A 19,891-nucleotide genomic window follows, 5' to 3' on the forward strand; every position below is an offset into this window, starting at 1 on the left:
GAATTTGAATTTGTGTGAATACTCTGAAACACTTTTTGGCAGCCGGTAAAAGAGCGTGCGTCAAATGAGCGCCGTCATATGAGCGCTGCATCATAAGAGCGTTAACCAAAGTAGCACTGTAACAAAATAGCGTGCGTCAAATGCGCAAACAGTCATATGAGCATTTGACAAAAGAGAGCACGTCATAAAAGCGCTAAAATACTTGGAGAAAATCAAGCAATGAATATTTTAGGAATTAGGTATACAAAATATATGTAAATTGTGAGAAATTTACAAAGAATAAAAATTCACAAAATATAGGCGGTAAAATTAGTATTTTATGTGCCATAGCGTAATGACGATTAAAACATTATTATTTATTAATTATTACGTACATATGAAAGTATGGCTCCCCATCCCCATACGTACGATACATATATTTTTACTAAAATGAAACGCTGATTTTGAACTTATCATTAGATTTGTTTTGTAATGTTTCATTAAATTGACAAATAATTATCGATTTGACTTGCAATAAATGAGTAGAGTTATAGGGCAGGTATATGGCTCGTCAGAACTTTTTTTCATTTATTTTAAACAACTACACTTTATCGCGAATATTGGCTTAGTACGAATTTTATATAATATATTTTTGCTAGTTAAACGATTAATGTTTTATGGTTGCCCATTAAAACATTATTATTTATTAATTATGACGATTAAAACATTATTATTTATTAATTATTACGTACATACGAAAGTATGGCTCCCCATCCCCATACGTACGATACATATATTTTTACTAAAATGAAACGCTGATTTTGAACTTATCATTAGATTTGTTTTGTAATGTTTCATTAAATTGACAAATAATTATCGACTTGACTTGCAATAAATGAGTAGAGTTATGGGGCAGGTATATGGCTCGTCAGAACTTTTTTTCATTTATTTTAAACAACTACATTTTATCGCGAATATTGGCTTAGTACGAATTTTATATAATATATTTTTGCTAGTTAAACGATTAATGTTTTATGGTTGCCCATCTGCATATAATTAATATTCCAAGTTAATAATTTTCGCTTGAATGTCAATTATGAAGAGAAGATAGGGCAGATGACCTAGATTGGATCCCGTGGTAAACCAGAATGAACAAAATACTCATCGGAGAGACGATAGCCATCTCTCACATATTGACAGCGGCGAATTAAGTAACTCAAAAAAACTAACAAAACCTTTTAAGAAAATGAAATTGCCTAACCTCTGAAGAAGAAGTTTACTTCCTGGATTTTAAAACCGAGAGATTTTGTTACTGCCTTCGAAAGGCACAAGAGATTAGTGAATTTGAAACGACGCGGACAAAAGTTTGTCTACTAGTGCTTGCCGTAAATGTGCTAAGCAGTAAATGCGGTTATTTCTTTAAATATGTATATCAAATAACTTGTAGATAATATAATTTTTATAAAAAACCTTCGATTTTTACGATGTTTTGTTGCTTTTGGCTCCACCTCTTTTTAAGGTTACGAGCCGAAGTAAAGCTATTATTGGTTTGTTTGATACTTTAACTAAATTAGGAAAATATTTTTTTTATTTATCACATATTCACAAATTCTAATGCACTAGTACGTATGTTCTTAATTATTGCTATCAAGAACACAATTTAAAATAATCGACGAAAATTTTATTTTTAGTATGTTTTCCCAAGAAACTTAATAGTTTCTAGAGTACAGTGCAGTGTGTTTGAGCTTTACCATACGTCTCGATTTGACTAAAAGTTTTTATTATTTCACATATTTTTTTGTGGTCGTCCTGAGATTTTAAGTGGCCCCAAAGGAGCCGCATGACCCTTGAATGAGAAACGCTGATCTAAACTATATTGATCACCGTTTTGATACCATTTTCATGTAACTGGTTATAATATATTTTTTTTGATAAACCCCAACTAAACAGTAGTATAAAAATACTATAATTGTATGATTCGATAAAACAATACTTATTTCTTAAGTAACAAGTAATATATTTACAATAATTTCATACAACTTATTATTCTGCGTTGAACCAGCTCAATTGATAGAAATATGCACATTTTAAAAATTACAATAATAAATAAAGATTCACTTACCGCGTCCGGTTCTGGTTCTTCGCGTATCGTATTTTCATTAAACATGCTGTGCGGTCGGTTTTCCCAGAGGTTTTCGCTCATTTTTCTTTTGTTCTGTTTTAAGCTTAATGTAGTAGCTTTCGGTAAGTCTTTGAAACTTATATTTTTTGTGGAACTACTTCTAAAATAAAATAAGAATAAAATATTAAGGATAAGTTATGTTATCTTTTTTATTTGGATATTTATTAGTGCAGTTGAAAACAGAGTTTTCATTTTAAAATAAAACAAAAACATTATTAAGGGATTTCCGATATATTAATTGTAATCTTAAAACATACATTTTATATGAAATAAAATTCTTACTCCTTCCTCAACGTCGTCGAGAACGTTTTTGCAGTATTGCAGTATATTTAGTTGTATCGTAAAATTACGTAAAATTTCACGTCAATTGTACGTCAATTTTTACACTGTTTTCAGCCGATTTAATATTAACAATATCACTATTTTGAGTCACGTCCCTGTGCAATTTTTTTACGAAATCATAAAATTTTACAAAAATTTTTATTGGTAGTCTGAGAACTTTGTTTCTTGTATTTAATTGTATGTACGTAAATTTTTATTTTTACACAGTTTTTAACCGATTAACTATTAGCAATCACTATTTTATGAGTCATGTCCTTGTACATTTTTTTTACAAAAATGTAAAATTTTACTGATCCAAGAACTTTGTGTGTTTTGTTTTTAAATGTCTGCATGTAAATTTTGACACTGATTACAACTGATAAACTACTAACGAAATCACTATTTTGAGTCATGTCCTTGGAGAATTTAAAATTATTTATTAAAAATATGACCATCGTGACTTGACAAGTTAACCTAATGAGTCAAGATTGCCAAAAGTATAAAATATATTACAAGTTTAAAATACATACAAAGTCATATACGCGCACACACACATATAAGTAAAAACACGAAAACAAGATTGGTGTTCATTGTCGCTCACGAATTTAATCAAAACCCCATAAGTGCACGAGAAATTGGCAATATCTATATGCACCGTATTGAGCAGACGAACGGCCTTTGCCAGAGAAGGGTTGGCAAGTGCTCCAGCTCTAGACTTTACAGGCAAGACTAATGGATGCGACCAAGAACTATAACCAACTTCCTGAGCTCACATTTGGAGCTGCTCGAGCACCGAATGGTTGTCTACGATGCCTTTGAGCAATTTCCAGAAATGTTTATATAAATAATTCTGCGAGTTGACAAAGAAACGTATCCCAGCACCCCCAGAATAAAAGCATTGGGAAAGACCGGATAATACCCGTATTCCTTCAAGTATAAATAACGAAGGAATTTACACTTTACTCTTTCCAGCTTCAATTCATTACATTTACTCATTAGGCCTGGAATCCAAATAATAGAGCTAGTTTCTAGTATGCTGCGGACTAGAGCATCATAAAGAGTGCGCAATACTAAAGTATTCTTGAAGTAGCGCGCATTTCTTAAGATAAAACCGAGCATTTTTAATGATCTACAATGTGCTGGCTAAATTACCAACGTTCTTCAAAAGTCACATCTAAATCCTTAGTAAAGGAAGACCTGTCTAGAATATATCCGCTAAGATGGTAGGAATATTCCGCCGGCATCAACGACCTTGAAAATAAAATTGTGTGACATTTCTTTACACTTAAAGGCAATCGGTTATAGCAAGCCCACTTTAATAAAGAATTGAGAGCCTTCTGCAGGTCGAGGGAATCCAAAATCGACTGCACTTTCTTGAAAATTTTCAAGCCATCTGCATATAATAAAATAATTGAATGATCCATTGCTGTTTCTATGGCATTAATGAACAATAGAAACAGCAATTGCCGCAAGTTGAATCCTTTATGTACTCCAGTAGAGGTCTTATATCGTTCTGAAAAAGAGTTTTTATTCTTGATGAACTGATATCTATTGGTCAAATAATTTGAGAATAGGTTTATAGGACCTTCAGAAAAACCGAAATTAGATCATTTTTTAACAAGTAAAGCATTATTAACTTCATCGAATGCCTTTTAAAAATCTGTGTATATAACGTCTACTTGTACACCAGAGTCCAATGATATTGAAACAAAGTTAGAAAAAACCATTAGATCAGTGACAGTGGATCAAGATTGACGGAAACCATGTTGTTGCTCGAGAAGCATACATCTGCAATGATTAAAAATGTATTTATGCAATAGAATTTCAAATAATTTTGCAGGTACTGAAAGCAACGCTATTGGCCTTTAATTGTCAATGTGAGCCTTGACACCTTTTTTATGAGTCGGAGTGACCTTAGAGCACTTCCACAACTGTGGAAAATAGGAGAATTTAAAAATTAAATTAAATATAAATCGAAGATGTTTCACACAAAATTATACCGGCATTTTGTTAAATTGTCCGAGAACGTTAAGTTTATTGTTTTTAATTATCATTACGTCAATTTTTACTCTGTTTTTAAAAAAATAATTAAAATTTATTATATTTATAATTTCGATCGATTATACAATACCAATACAATAATATGATACATGTTAGTTTTTTGCAATTTGACAAGCTATTATCGAGATAATAATGTAGGTCACAAATACTGTGGCCATTTAATAACCAGCACGAAAGACTCATGGCATAATTTGGTGACTAATACCTTAATGAGCATGGTTTAAATCCCAAATTTTTATATTTTTTTCGTGTCTAAGACACCAGAATTAGTGATTAATATATAATTAGTATGTTCATCGATCATAATAGATTAGGTTTTTCTAGATGTTCATAATCTCACAATAAATTAAATAAATCGAGCAAGGTATAATCGAGCATAATGCATCCATTGCTTATAAGCTATAATAACAGTTTATAATTAATAAAATATGTCCCTTATTTACAGACCTTTATTTCAATCTAGGGCTTTTGATTTAATTAGTACTTACTAAACGTGTTTATTTCAATGTTACGCATTAGATTTACGCCTACCATATTTCAATGAAATACATATGTACAATAAAAAATAAGACAATGCCTAAAAAACCCATTATCTGTATGATATGAGAATTATTTCCAAACTACATAAATATATTTTCAGAAAGTTTTGTATTACAGTAAATAAAATAATTCCTACTTTCTTGTATCATATTTATAATAAGAATTAGTATTAAATATCCTTTCAAGGTATTAGCTAAATTTATTCAGATCACCTTGAAAGGATTCATTAATAAAAGAGCTTTAATGGAGCTATTTCTGATGAAGTGGAATACTTTTTTAATAATTTTGGACCATCGTGTAATAAAATGAAATCAAACATAATTCATATCTCACTTTTTTAAGCCCGAGATTGCAATGAAGCTTTTCGATCTTTGAGGCATCGAGGTTAAAATGCTCTGCAATCTGGAATCTAAAATCAATGATTTTACATAAATTGATAAACGAATACAATTACTAGCTTACGATATACAATAAATTAATACCTTTATTCGGTATGTTTTCAGCACTCATCGAATTCTCTTTATGTCTATCTTTATTGACATTTTTTTGTGAACTCCATCTAAAAGTTAGAATAAAATTGTTATTATATACATATATATATAACATAATGATCCTTAAAGCTAAAGGACTTAAATGCAGGCAACTTGTTTTTAAATTAATTTAACTTGAACTTAACAGAAATTTGTGAAAATTGCGGTTTTTTTAAGCGCAGCTAAATTCTGTTTTTTGTTTGCCGACCCCTGAGCTAGACAATCATAATATAATAAATTACGTTATACCAAATATATATATAAAATAATAAAATGCCATAAAGTATTAATATATTGTATAAAACATTTGAGAGTTTTTTAAAATAAACATTTCAACATGAAATTATATAAATTAAATTTTGGCAAAATTTTCAATATTCTAGTAATTTTTGAACACATACTATAAATACCTGTAAAGTGTATCGATAAAGCTTTTTGATCTTTTAGTCTTATGTTGTTTGATTTTTGAATTCATATCTATAAAATAAAACAATGATATTAGCTACTAAATTTTTTAACTTAAGTTAAAGAATAACTTACCTTCAGGATCGTTTTTGTTCGTCTCTTTAGGTTCATGTTTTTCATCATTGTTTTCTGGTTTACTGACAGATTTTTTCGACCCCCATCTAATAAATGTAGAAGATGATATAAAGCTCTTTGATCGCTTAGGGCCAGTGATGCTTGAACCTATGAATTTAATATTTTATTTACTTCTCACAATTTTCTCAAGAGAAAGATTATTTATAGCTCAAAGTAATTAGTAGGAATATTAATTATTATGACTAATTAAAATAAAGAGTCTATATGAACTTACTTGAATGCGTCAATTCCTCAGTCGACACCACATATTCTCCAAGGTTTTCACTCGATGCACTGTGATTTTCCTGGAAAAAAAATTGTGAAAAATCAATCAGAGTTCTTTTTTCAACGTTCAATTTTAATTGCAGCTCGTACGTCACCCTATGGATATAAACCTTCATTTATTATCGAACCTGACACGTTAAAATTGTATCTACAATTTTTGACACAAGCACTTTACCATGTTCAAAGTTAATTACATTTATATTTTACTCACCATACTACCCTATGTTTGCAAACTAACTAACTATAAAAAAGTTATTATTGAAAACGACTGGGAATCATATTTTTGTTGATACTCGATAATTGCATCACATTTAAACCTTTAAAGCCGTTTATCGCATTTAAAACCTTTGATACATTTAGAAGCGTGTGTTTAATACCACTATTTTGACGATGCAATATGTACACGTATTATGTGGTGTACAAAAAATAACTTCTTCCAGAATCTCCTGATTGTGTATATTCCAACCAGTAGTTTGAATTAACGCTTTCAAAAATACACTTATCGTCGCGACGCGAGGGAATTATATCCCAGTATACTTTAATAAAAATATATAATATTTCTAAAATAAAAATTAATAATATTTCTATCTGAGAAACAAGAAGTGAGTCGGTTGCATTATTTGGTAATTAGACCAAAGAATCATTCTCAAAGGTATACATAGTATAATATTACACAACAATGTAAGAGAGATCTTATGACCAAACATTTGTAATTGTTAATATTAAATAATTGTTAAATAATTGTAAATATTACAAAGACCACCTAATAGCACATCCATCTTAACATGTTCATCACCCGTAAGTACTGCCGAAAAAACTACTATTTGTTTGAAATATTTCTAACCTACGCATAATACTTTTGTTTTTTTACCCTTTGGTTACTGATCGTCGGAAACGGGTATCAGGACCGTTTCTCTGTTAAGGCATAAACACATATCGTGGGTGTGTTCAAGAGTCAATGCAATTGGTTTGCAAACATCCTTATTTGAGATTCGCTAGTATTATAAAATATGTGACACTTTGCACATTATCAGAGACGCAAAAAGGAGACGTCACAAAATCGAAATAAAAAAAACAGTAAAAAATATTTTGAGAAAATATATTTTAATAAAAATTATTTTGCCAAATATTTGAACAAGAAATGTTTTGTATGATTTTATTGTATGATAATTTGAGGCTTTTTTATTATTTTACGTTAAATAATTAGGGTTTTGTTCAAAAGTGGGTCCACCAACAGTCGTTTAAGAACCGCTGCTCTAGAGAGTCGCGGTCGTGACCCTTATTCTTGACCGTTGTGGTCAGGACGTCAGCGCTAACGAACGCTCCTCTTGCTCAGCTTGCCATGTAATTGTTAATTATCTGATTGCAATGTTGTCAGCGACAAACGAAGATCGCCTCTATTCACAACGTCAATACAGTTACGAGCTTTTGCGAGGAGATTCATAGCTCGACTAAAATACCTCAAAATTACAAATAATTATACCCCAACGCTTCTAGAAAACATACATTAGAATAAAAATACGGATACAATCCGTATAAATATCTTATGAATCATCTTAAGCAAGAAGTAGTACTTCGCTTCAATGGCATTCTAGAATATAAAGCCATATTCAAGAACACTGAACTAACGTCATGCTATTTTTTATTTAACGAATTCATTTTATGAAAGGGTTTTTTTTTTATTCTCATATAAGTCACCTATGTGTGTAGCAATTAATTATTTAAATACTTTATTTAAGCCCAGATTTGTAACACCTACGATTGAATTATATTATATTTTGCGATTGACCCCATATACAAGATAAGTATACCAAAAGACTATGAATTAAAGAATTATACGTTGATAATTACAAGTATTACCTTCATAGCTTAGAACTACGAAAATGACGATGCACATATAGCTTGAAAGCAAAAGCGGATGATAAAATGATGCTCATTGTAGAGAAAAACCCAAAAAGTAGTTTTATCAATGTTGAGTATCAAAGTAAAATAATTTTATTCTTTTTAGTCCGAAAAATATGTAAAAAGTCCCACAGGTCTATAATTCGGCGCAAATTTTTTTAATTGAATTTAACATGTTTGATATATTTATATGACATGAGCGATTTTTCTACATATTTTGATAAGCGTTTTACAATTTAGATGGATAAAATCAATTTTGTAGTTCGTTCTCAAACGCGTCAAACCCAGGATTCCCCTAACTGTAAATTTTGCTTTCATATGACAACTCTTCAATCTGTCAAACGCACGCCACGTACAGTTAGGTATAATTAAGTATGCAATGAAATATGTTATAATCATACTGCATTTTTCTTACACAGTGCTAATTGAAAATGATACGAAATGATGTAGCATTGGAATTATAGACAAAATAAACAAGTATGAGTGTGCTAGTAAGTGTTTGTTTATATTAATAATATATCACGGTTATTCTAACAAAATTACTTTTGCCTTTCTAGGATCAAATATTAGAAATCAAACAGCAGTAATTTGCCAATTAAAGATATACATAACAAAGTTAATTAAACGTATTACAATGATATGATTAACATAATAGTAAAAATGAAAAATCTGATATTCGTTTAAACAAAAAGTTACATTTTACCTACTATATAGTATTACTCAAGATTAATTTTCAGAAGCAATAAAAGATCTAACAACATTTACTCATGACATACAATTAAAATGTAATGTATTCAGACAACGCAACAAATCAGTTAAAGAAAAGATGCCAATCTATATAATCAATCAATCCTCGACGGTAACTTCCGCTATATTTTTTTCTTCGGTTGTCGTCTAAATTTAATTTATGGATTATATTAGTAGTATTAATGTGTTCAATGTTATAATGTAGTATTAATGTGCTAACTCTAGATAAAAGTCTTATTGTTATTAATTATTTTTAGATGCAATGATAGAAAAATTTGATGACCTACTATATGGCGACAGCGTAGAATTTGTATATACATATAAATAAAAAGTGAATAATCTCAAGTTGAAGTCACTATCAGCAAGTATTATCTTTTTATAAAGAACATACTACATAAGTTTGATGTAATTGAATTTGGCTGTTCTGTAACAAAAATGATTGCACAGAACAAAAATTGATAAAAAAAACCATAACGTAGATACATATTTTGCCACATCTGAACTAAAAATAACCCACTCTTAGATATTTTGGCTATCGATTATTCCAAGTATACAATCACATATTTATAATCATTGTAAATTCTCGTCGATTAGATAACATCCAAGAAAGTACACATTTATAAACTGGCCGTTGGCTGATATATTGCGTGTAGTGGCTCGGGACGGAACGATCGAGATCAATTTTTTTGGTGTAATAATGGTTTTAACTTTTTTTTGAATACCTTGGTGTATACAACAATACACTTACTACCCTAAACATTAGCACTATATGGCACAAAAAACGTTTTAGGACAATTATAAAATGAATTTAAAAATTCAAATATATTTATCCTCGCCAAATTATTATGTAAATATTGTGATTAGATTTTAATTATTGTACATAGTTTTTATGCTTTTTTAATTATTTTTTAGAAGCAATGAGTGAGCAATAAGATGACTATGCAAAAATGGAACCAAACTTCTTCAGCTAAATAACCGACTGCATCACAATCATTGTCACACGACCATCGTGGAAGATGGTATCCTCAAATATCAATAGATAAAAAATACGTTTTATTAACATTTACATGTATGGTTCGATCGACATTAACTTTCAATTCTCATACATACTATATATGTATATATTACATGTTCACATTTAAAACGTACCTGGTTTATTTGCAATTCGAGTAATTACATTCAATCAAATCTAACGAATATGTGCATTAAATCAGAAGCAATGATAATTTTGATATATTGTAAATCAAAAAACTTACTTTTCGGTCTCGGAGTCCTTCGACGGAACTTCAAATTTGAACATTTCATCACAAAGGTTTTTTTATAATTGTTTATATAGTTTAATCAGTGAATATTTCTGATCCTTACACGCACTATGTATATATTTCATTTTAAGAGTTAAAACATACTCAGTTGCTTTACAATCTGAATATTTATATTCAGTCAAATCAAACGACGCACATGAAAAATGAATGAAAATTATTGTCAAATTGCGAAATTAATGATATTTATTGTCACGTTGCTGAGGGCCACCTTGTTTTATATTTAATGGTTATTTTTCATTGTTCGACAGTCTGAGCTTCCAAACAAAAACAAAAGAATTCCTTTTCGGGGGTTCAAAAAACAATAAAGCGAACTTCATTGTATTATTATTAATTATAATTAAATATATTTCCTTTGTTTACATGCATACACCGTTCATACAAAGCGATACGATTAACAAATTGAACGTACAGCGTTTAATTTTTTAAAGCCGGCGCGTCCGGAAGCGGAAGCTGAAGCGGCTTAGAACAATTATGTATAGGAAGATAAGATAAATTGGCGAGTGGTACTATATTATGTCAAAGGATGTTTTCCTAGATTAATTGTTCCAATAGAAGAAAGATTTGGCGCCCATATTTTCGGAAGTATTTTTTTTATAATTAATATAAGTGTTTTAATTAAAATATTTAATATATCGAAACAGTAGTTGCCGGAGTATTCGAATGCTTTGATTTTGCTAATCAATAAACATGGTGAGTCATGCAAGCGGTGCTCGGAACTTTATATTATTTCCAAGTTATAGATCCCGCTCTAAGAACGCTGCGAACTGAAGTATCATAGAGGACCGAATAACTGACGGATTGTCAAAGTAAAATGCATTAAGAGAGAACCTCAAAATTGGTTCCGAGATCTTTATTTTTTCTATTTAATCTTACAACGGGAAAATCTGTACCAACTGAGTAAATCAATCGGTCATAATGAATACCTACAAGTAAATATCAACCACCAGACTTAGAGTCTGGGAATCGGTGACATCTATATTATTAATTATAAATTATTATGTGTTATACAATTTATAATCAATAGATGTCACTGCAGCTGGGACCGGTTTTTTAATAATAGAGTCCGCAACAGTTCGAATGCATCTGGAAAGAAAATCGATCGCCATAGGTTACAAATACCTACGAATAGCACATAAAACTCAATAATAAACGAGTTAAAAAACCAAAGTTCGACAATTTGTTTACTTAATAACCCATGACAAACCTTCTCAAATGTCTATTCAAAATTCATTTATATAACACTAATATTCATATTATGCATGGCTATTTAAAATAGTTTCGTTTTTTCTTGAACGAATAAAACGGGTACCACGCGAATCGAAGGATGAGTGTATGCGAATTTTCCCATCAAAAAACAAAATTTGGTTCGATGCTTCCCAGTGGAAAAGAATACATCAAATATAAATCCTGAGGAGGTATCAAATCTCGCGTCCAGATTGCAATAAAGTTTACATAGAATAATCAAATAGACGCATCGCACACCGAGAGGCAGCACATAAAAATACAGTTAAATAATTTAACGGAAACTGCTCTGAAGAAGAAGACCATAATAGCTAATGACTAACATAAATGTGTCCGGTGATATTAACAAAATTAAACGTGATAAAAGAGTTTTAATTCAAAAACTTTAGCAACTATACACTTAAGAAAACACAAGCAAAAGTATTAATACGAACACAAGTGGCTTAATGATACAAACGTGGGGTAGTAAATGTCATTAGTACTGCCCTACCGCAAGTGCATCAATATCTTACTAGGTCAAGAACAAGAACAACAAGTCGAAATCATGGCAGGTTAAAATATGTTTTTTCAATATTTATACTTTTTCGATAGTATCAAGTGTTATTTTTTTCCTTTTTAATAACGCACAAAATTTGTTAAAGTATCGATAACTTCGAATGATCAAAAATAACTTAAATCGAAGTCCACGAACCCTTAGGGAGATAGGTGGAAAGATTTTAGGAGATCCGTGATTTGCATCTTACACAAAAATAAGCTGTTAGCAAAGATTTTTATCAACAGTCATAAAAGTTATTAATTTTATCGGAAGCTTGGTCTGAATCATCATATATTTAAAACATTTTGTCATTGTCATTATGTATATCTAATGAGTTATTTTTTATTTGTAAAATTTATTATAAATTGTTTACTTGGTGAAAACTTATGTTAGGTATAAACACAAAAAAAATACAATAGCATAATTTTATCCTATTTTAATTATTTTATAACAATATAAGTTATGTTTAATAAATAAGATAAATTGATGTTACAAAAATTACAATGGTTTCTCAACCAACTGATGAATAGTTTGAGTAAAATTTGCTTTTATTTCTGCAGCCAGGACATTTCATCTTTGCAGGTCTATGACATCCAGAACTATTCTTGGTATCATGATTTTATGCTTCAATTTTTCAAACAATCTTTGACAATTACCAATTTAACAAATGATTTAGTGGTCGTAGCTGCTGTTTTTTGGTTATAAATTCATATAACATGCAATTTCGTATAAATTTTAGCCTTGACAAATATTCTCCATTTTGGAAGGTGGAGTTTAAATGAGCAAAAGTGTAAACACAAAAAAATATATAATAGTATTATTTTGCCCCATTTTAATTATTGTGCAACAATATAAGACATGTTTATAAATTAGATAAAATAATGTTGCAACAATTAAAAAATAGCACAATGAGAGTAGTCTCAAATAAAAATAGGTTGAATGTTGAAGATAAATGTTTTAGTAAGGTTATAATAAATATGTTACAAGGGTATATGTACATAGATGTAATACTAGAAATAGAGACAATTTAAATGAAAATGAGTACATAGGAGTGAATTTGTATAATAATACTCCTACGACAATCCGCAAAAATAAAAAGAATAAAGAAACACCTTCGCGCATTAAGAAATAAATTATAATATATATTTTTTATGTTTATATTATGTATTATATGTATGTTCAGTTAAAATTTCCTTAGTATAAAAATTAGCTTTAATATTAATAAATTAAGAAAATAAATAAACAAATCTATTTATAAATAAAATAATCCAAATCTCACCTTTTTTGTGTAACAATTTTTATAAGCCTTCGCCGCAAAACGTACCTTTTATTATTTATGAAATTAATTAAAGCTTAACTAGAATATCCTTATTGTTTTTATAATGCTAATTAAAAACATTAAAACCATCTGTAAAAATAATATAATTTTTTTTTATATTCGGGACTAATATATTCTGCGACCGACCGCAAAGTACTAGTGTACAACGATAATTTTGTAGATATAAGACACATCCCTTTTTATTTAGATTGCTTATTGTAAAGTATGTGTGCATATTACGATGTATAAGAAAATAATAATAATCAAAAATGTTGTAGCAATTTTCAAAAATGTTCACAAAATGTTAATAAACTAAACGGTCTTTGAAATGGCATGCACTCCAATTGTCTAGAATCTAGACTCGAGATGGTAACACAAAGAGACATTATTTGTCACTCAACGTTAAACCTGTTCCGAAATTAAGTGCAATAAAACAGCTGCCATATTGCATTTTCGTCATCCTCTCGGTGTTGTTTTTTTATTTTTAGCGGTGTACACCGACTAACCTAATCCAGTGTTTACGCAGAAAGGACCGCCGAGGTAATTCCAATAATTCCGGTCACGCGACACGAAATTATATTTAAAAATACCCACACCATGCTTTTTCTGGAAATATGTCGAATACTTAGTACTTCGTGTGCTTTAGGTGAACGTCGCTGAAACGATAACGAACTGGTGATATTAAATTTAAAACAGTAATTAAATTAATTTACTTACGATTAAAATTGTTAATATTACTTACATGCTATTAATTTTTTTAATAGTCGTAATATAAGCAACGTTTCATAGTTTGATGAGCATCAAAACAACTTACTTAAAATTTAATATACTACTCGTCACAAATGGAAGCTAGAACTTAATAGTATTATCTTAACCCAGAAAAAAATTCTGTAATTGCTCAACGGAGAAAAATAATAAATAAAATACTATCATAAAATAATAACGATGATATTTATTATAAATTTTAAATGTTTAAATATATTAAAATAATAATAAAAAAATACTACAGAAAAAGTCTCTATATAATAATAGTAAATTATTTACATACAAAAAAAAATATCTAATGAATTTGATAGATATTTTATCTCAATTGGATATCATATTTTTTTTAAAGATCTAATGCACCTACATCACTCACCGATGAATGTTACAGTCCGACCTTTACCGTTTTCTTAATTTAAGGCTCAATGACGCCGATTGACCACAATGTGCACTTTCAAGATCAGTGGGAATCACGTTTCCCAATTTTATTCGCTACTGCCATCTAGAATTATTATTGGGTATTATGATAAAACGTTTACCTACTTCATCGATTGAACTTAAAAGTGGCAGTTGATTTTAAAATAACACGTGTTGTATTGTTTTGAGTGTCGTGTGTGGGATAAGTTGAATTTGTAACAAAACTTTAAAAATTTTAGGACAATAAGGATTTTAACGGTCGATTTGAGTTATAAAGGTATTTTTTTACTGTGTGATATATACATTTGGGATGATTTGATCTGAATTTTAAATTAGCCTTTAGGATATCTCTAGCAAATCAGTTGATCGGCAAGTTTTGTTTACGGAAAAGCCGTGGCAGACCATCAAGCTTTTTGGCTAATAATGCCAGAGTACCAGAGAATATAACCCTAGAAACTGTAGGTAAACATATGCCTCTAAAAAGTGAAACTTACTGAAGGTGTAGACTATGTAGAGTAAAAAAGAAGGCGAAACATACTAAATGCATGTGTAGAGGTTGCGATGTACCACTATGTACATATATCATCATGTTTTGATATTTTTCATAAGAAATGATTTTATTTTTATTTTTACGTTAATAATATTGTTCTTTTACTTAAAATAAATTAATTTCTTAAAAAAAAAAGTTTTTCTTTTTTACGCACAATAAATATTCTACCAAATATCAGTGGGAAGTATAGATCCCAGTAAAAAAATTTATAAGTTCCGATCGCTTTTTTTAATATTTTTTTTTCTATATTTCTTAATAAATAATAAAGACTAAAAAATGCAAAAAAAATGAAAAAAATAATTTGAGTACGAAAGGGTTAACGCTAAAAACTGTCAATTTATTAAAATAAAATCGCTCCAGACAGTGATAAAATAATAGATGAAAAAATATTTTTGCTATACACGAAAAATATAAATATTTCAGAATGGATATTTATGGCTTATAAAACAATAAATACAATCAGTAAAATAAGTTTACTTTGTAATGACTTGCAAAGGGGAGCTGATGATTTTTTGTGGGGGCTAATAATTAAGTAGCGCCACTGATTACTAGACAATTATCTCATCATTGAGTAAACCTGCAATTGAGAATTTACTAATTTACTTCTGACTGTGCAGCAATTTACATTTTTTTTGAATATTTTATTCTATTTTATAAATAATATTTATTTTAAGTATTCTTAATTCTGCCCTGTGATGTGAATTGACCCAAATGCAGCAAAATTCGCCCAACCTCTCGTATAATCCATGTTTACGCGATTCTGGACGCAGCACAGGGGTAATTCTTAGAACTTCGTGTGCAAGAAATGTAGGCACGTGACACTTTTTCTTTTAGCATCAGTTTACTGTCGTCTCTTCGACAGGGCGCACATAGCTGCTTGACTGCTACCGATTTTGTCTTCGGAACTACACGAAATATTACCATGAGTCGCGTGATCGGCAATTTTCCATGCCAATATGGTGAAGCAGGGTGTAATGCTGAGTTTTTGAAGCCGAACTCTAGACGCACCCACGAAGACGTTTGCGAGTTCCGTTCCTATAAGTGCCCTTGCTCGATTTCACTGTGCAACTGGAAGGGCAGTCTTCAAGAAACTCTCCTGCACATCTCGGAGATGCATCGCGATACGATCGAGGTCAAAGGGGATGAAGTTTCTTTCGTGGCTACCAACATTCTTAATCGGATCCATTGGCTGATGCTCCAGTCGTGCCTCGACCGTAAATTCTTATTTATAATTAACAAACGCAGGAACACAGGTCAGTTTGTGCAAATTTTCGTCGCCGTACGGATGATCGGCGAACCCGAAGACGCGAAGCAGTATAAGTATCGAGTAGAAATCAACGACGAAAAACATTTCCGTCAGCTCGCATGGGAAGCGACGCCTCTGACTATGAATGATGACATATCCGCATACAACAGCTTCGCTATTACATTAACGGATGGGTTCTTCGTCGAAAATTCGTTAAAATTAAAAATCAACATATTTTCTGTCCTTTAATTCAGTGAACTGATTATTTTATATATATATATATATATATATATATATATATATATATATATATATATATATATATATATATATATACAGTGTGTGCTCTAAGATTATCCGTTATTATTGTATAATTGTTCAAAGTAAATGTTTTCTATGTATATTTGTTTTAAATTTTTGCTAATTCGTAAATAAACGCATGTACATTATATTACTATTCTATGTTGTGAAGGGTTAAAATATTGTTTTGATATACGCATTGATATTGTAATATGTTAAAGCAAATAATTGTTCCAAGCGTATGCATATTGTTTAAATAATGTAATTGCAATTAATGATTAGTAAATCGTTCTTAAATTATATAAATATATATATTCTATAAGTCTATATATTTATATATACTATATATTCAGTGTGTGCTCTAGGTTTATCCGTAATTATTGTATAATTGTTCAAAACAAAAGTTTTCTATGTATAAGTGTTTTAAATTTTTGCTAATTCGTAAATTAACGTATGTATATTGCGAAGGGTTAAAATATTTTTTTGATATACGCATTGATCTTGTAATATGTTCAAGCAAATAATTGTTCCAGTCGTATGCGTATTATTGAAATACTTTAACTACAATTAATGATTAGTAAATCGTTCTTAAATTATATAAATATATAGTCTTTTAATTCTGTATTAAAACGTTTGTTTAAAAATATGACCCATTTTTTTCAAATATATTAAGTATAATTATCTAAAACGAGTTTTAATTATTATGTATGAACCTTTCAAAATATTATTTTACATCTAACCAGAATTTAAAAAACAGTGAGTTACGAGAGATTAATTTAGATGTTTCTCTAAAAATAAAATTAACAGAAGACTTTGAAAACTGCTTTTTATTTAAAATCAGAATTTTTGTTTTTAGTTTTAAATCGTATTTTGTGCATTTTGCTCTTAATTCTTTATCTCGATGTGTAAGTGTTAACTATCTAAATTAAATCAGGAAAAAAATATTCATCAGACATTAACTTTAAAGAAAATTACAGTTTATTAGTAAAAAGCTTAAAAAAAAATTTCCTACTCGATCAATTTAATATAGGCATTCGTTTTTTTATTTTTTAACGCTTGCATGTTTCGGCAAATTTTTTTACAGAAAATAGCATCGTCAAAACAGCTCAACGCATATATAAAAAAAGAAAACACGAAAACAGAAATTAAAAACAATAAATAATTACACATGTACACGAAAAATTCAATAAAACACAATAAAGATAATTTAAGAATCGTACCCTTTGCATTATCGCTGATCCTTCGATATTATTTTTAATATTCAATTCTCGTTATTACATTGCACGAGAGTGAATAAAAAACATATTATTTTCAAAATCATACGATTATAAATTTAGTACAATCGAACGCCTCACATTTGAATCAAACAGACCGTGGTTTGTACCTTAAAACCCAATTTCTCGTTAAATCTTATTAATAACACAAATATCGAAATAGACTCAAAAATCACACACTACTTTTGGTAGTATTTCAGATAAATGCAACTTAGTAACAATAAACATCGCTTGGATAAATAGTTTCGGCACGATTTGCGTCTCAAATCTAGGTTCGTATCACGAAAAGTTTGTATGTAGAGGGGAGCGAGTCGAGGTACCAGGGGAAAAATTTGGGGTTCAAATGTTTCTCCTTTTGGAACAATAAATTTAGAACAACATCATATTTGACAAAATATCGTCTTTGGTCGACCGTTTCTGGATGCCTCCTAAATTTTTATACCACGAGCCAAAGCAACACTTGCCAATTTATTTCAATAAAATATATTACTTATTATATTTTGTCAGAATATTCGATAGAACCTTATGGGAAAGTAGTGCGAAAATCTGTTTGTTCAAAATGCGACATATTTAAAAAAAAAAAAAATATGATTTATGATTGTGTTATTTATGTGATTGATTTATTTATACTATTTTATTTAAATTATTGCAGATTTTATATTTGCTTCAGAATATCTCCAATATATTTATTTTCGAAAGATTTATCTGTCGTATACCTATTTATTTTTACTCATTTTAAAAGTCCCAATATATAAATTTGAGTTAGAAATGTTTATGTAAATAATATATATATAAAAACTTATATTACATAAAAAAATATATTTGTTTTAAAAATTTTAAAATATTTTTATGCACTGTAATAAAAACCAATATTAGTTAAATGATTATTTTTTTAATATTGGTTTACTTAAAAAAGTAAAAAATAACACCCGTCAACACATTTTGATTATTACATATTTTAATTATATCGTCTAGTACAGCGTACGCCACAGCTTTTACACATACAAAGTCGTATACGTCGCACGAAAATACGATTGTGTGCTGTTTTTGTTTCTACCTGCGCTACAATAGCGGTTGCTATCGGGAAACTGTAGCGTATCGGCATACATGCAGAGGTCGATAATAATGTTGCACATATGATATATTATTTAAAAAATGTAATTAAAAACATTTTAAAAATTAATAATATAGTTTTTTTATATAGTGATACATATTATATACATATAATAGATATAAATGTACATGCATAGAAAATATATTTAAAAATATGATTAATTACATTTAAAAAATAAAACTATATATTTATAAAAATCTTTAAAATAATATTAAACAAATCATCAATTTTTTTTTGTACAGAATCAATCAATATCCTCTTTACACATTAGAGACATTATTTAAGTATTAATAACTAGTTCTTCAATCCCAGGCATAATTGTAGATGATGCAATTCGAAAATGTGTCTATAATTGAATGCGATTTCTATGTTCATTATGATTAGAATGTTTACAAAAAAAATGTTTGTAATTGCAGAAATCTTTTAATGGCTCTTTCACCCAATTTTTTATATTCCTCATATAATTCATTCTGAAACATTTTTTAAAGGTTAACTTTCACGATACTTCAATCAATGCATTTTCCTGAGATACTTCGTTGTCTCGCTTGTTCGTGAAGCGGCAATGCTCACTTCAAGATTTTTCGTCTAGATCAGATCCGGCTAAAAATGGTAATATTTCAGCCCATTTCACACAAAATAAATAAAAAAATAATATATATCTCATAGTAGCTGGTTGTCACGTTCT

General features: G+C 29.3%; 1 protein-coding gene across 1 annotated transcript in view; it reads right to left on the minus strand.

Annotated features, from left to right (window-relative positions):
• LOC148234364 (uncharacterized) overlaps positions 1-19,891 on the minus strand; it is a 175,145-nt gene that overhangs the window by 123,478 nt on the left and 31,776 nt on the right. The window contains exons 2-7 of the mRNA XM_088188425.1: positions 6,428-6,497; positions 6,154-6,300; positions 6,024-6,090; positions 5,566-5,642; positions 5,417-5,492; positions 2,102-2,261 (exon numbers count right to left, since the gene is read on the minus strand). Of these exons, the coding sequence (XP_088044551.1) occupies positions 2,102-2,261; positions 5,417-5,492; positions 5,566-5,642; positions 6,024-6,090; positions 6,154-6,300; positions 6,428-6,497 (597 nt within the window). The remainder of the gene's footprint in view (positions 1-2,101; positions 2,262-5,416; positions 5,493-5,565; positions 5,643-6,023; positions 6,091-6,153; positions 6,301-6,427; positions 6,498-19,891) is intronic.

Source organism: Plectrocnemia conspersa, unplaced genomic scaffold, assembly GCF_051122295.1.
Source record: "Plectrocnemia conspersa isolate PC_06_02 unplaced genomic scaffold, ASM5112229v1 ptg000006l, whole genome shotgun sequence".
Classification (NCBI taxonomy): domain Eukaryota; kingdom Metazoa; phylum Arthropoda; class Insecta; order Trichoptera; family Polycentropodidae; genus Plectrocnemia; species Plectrocnemia conspersa.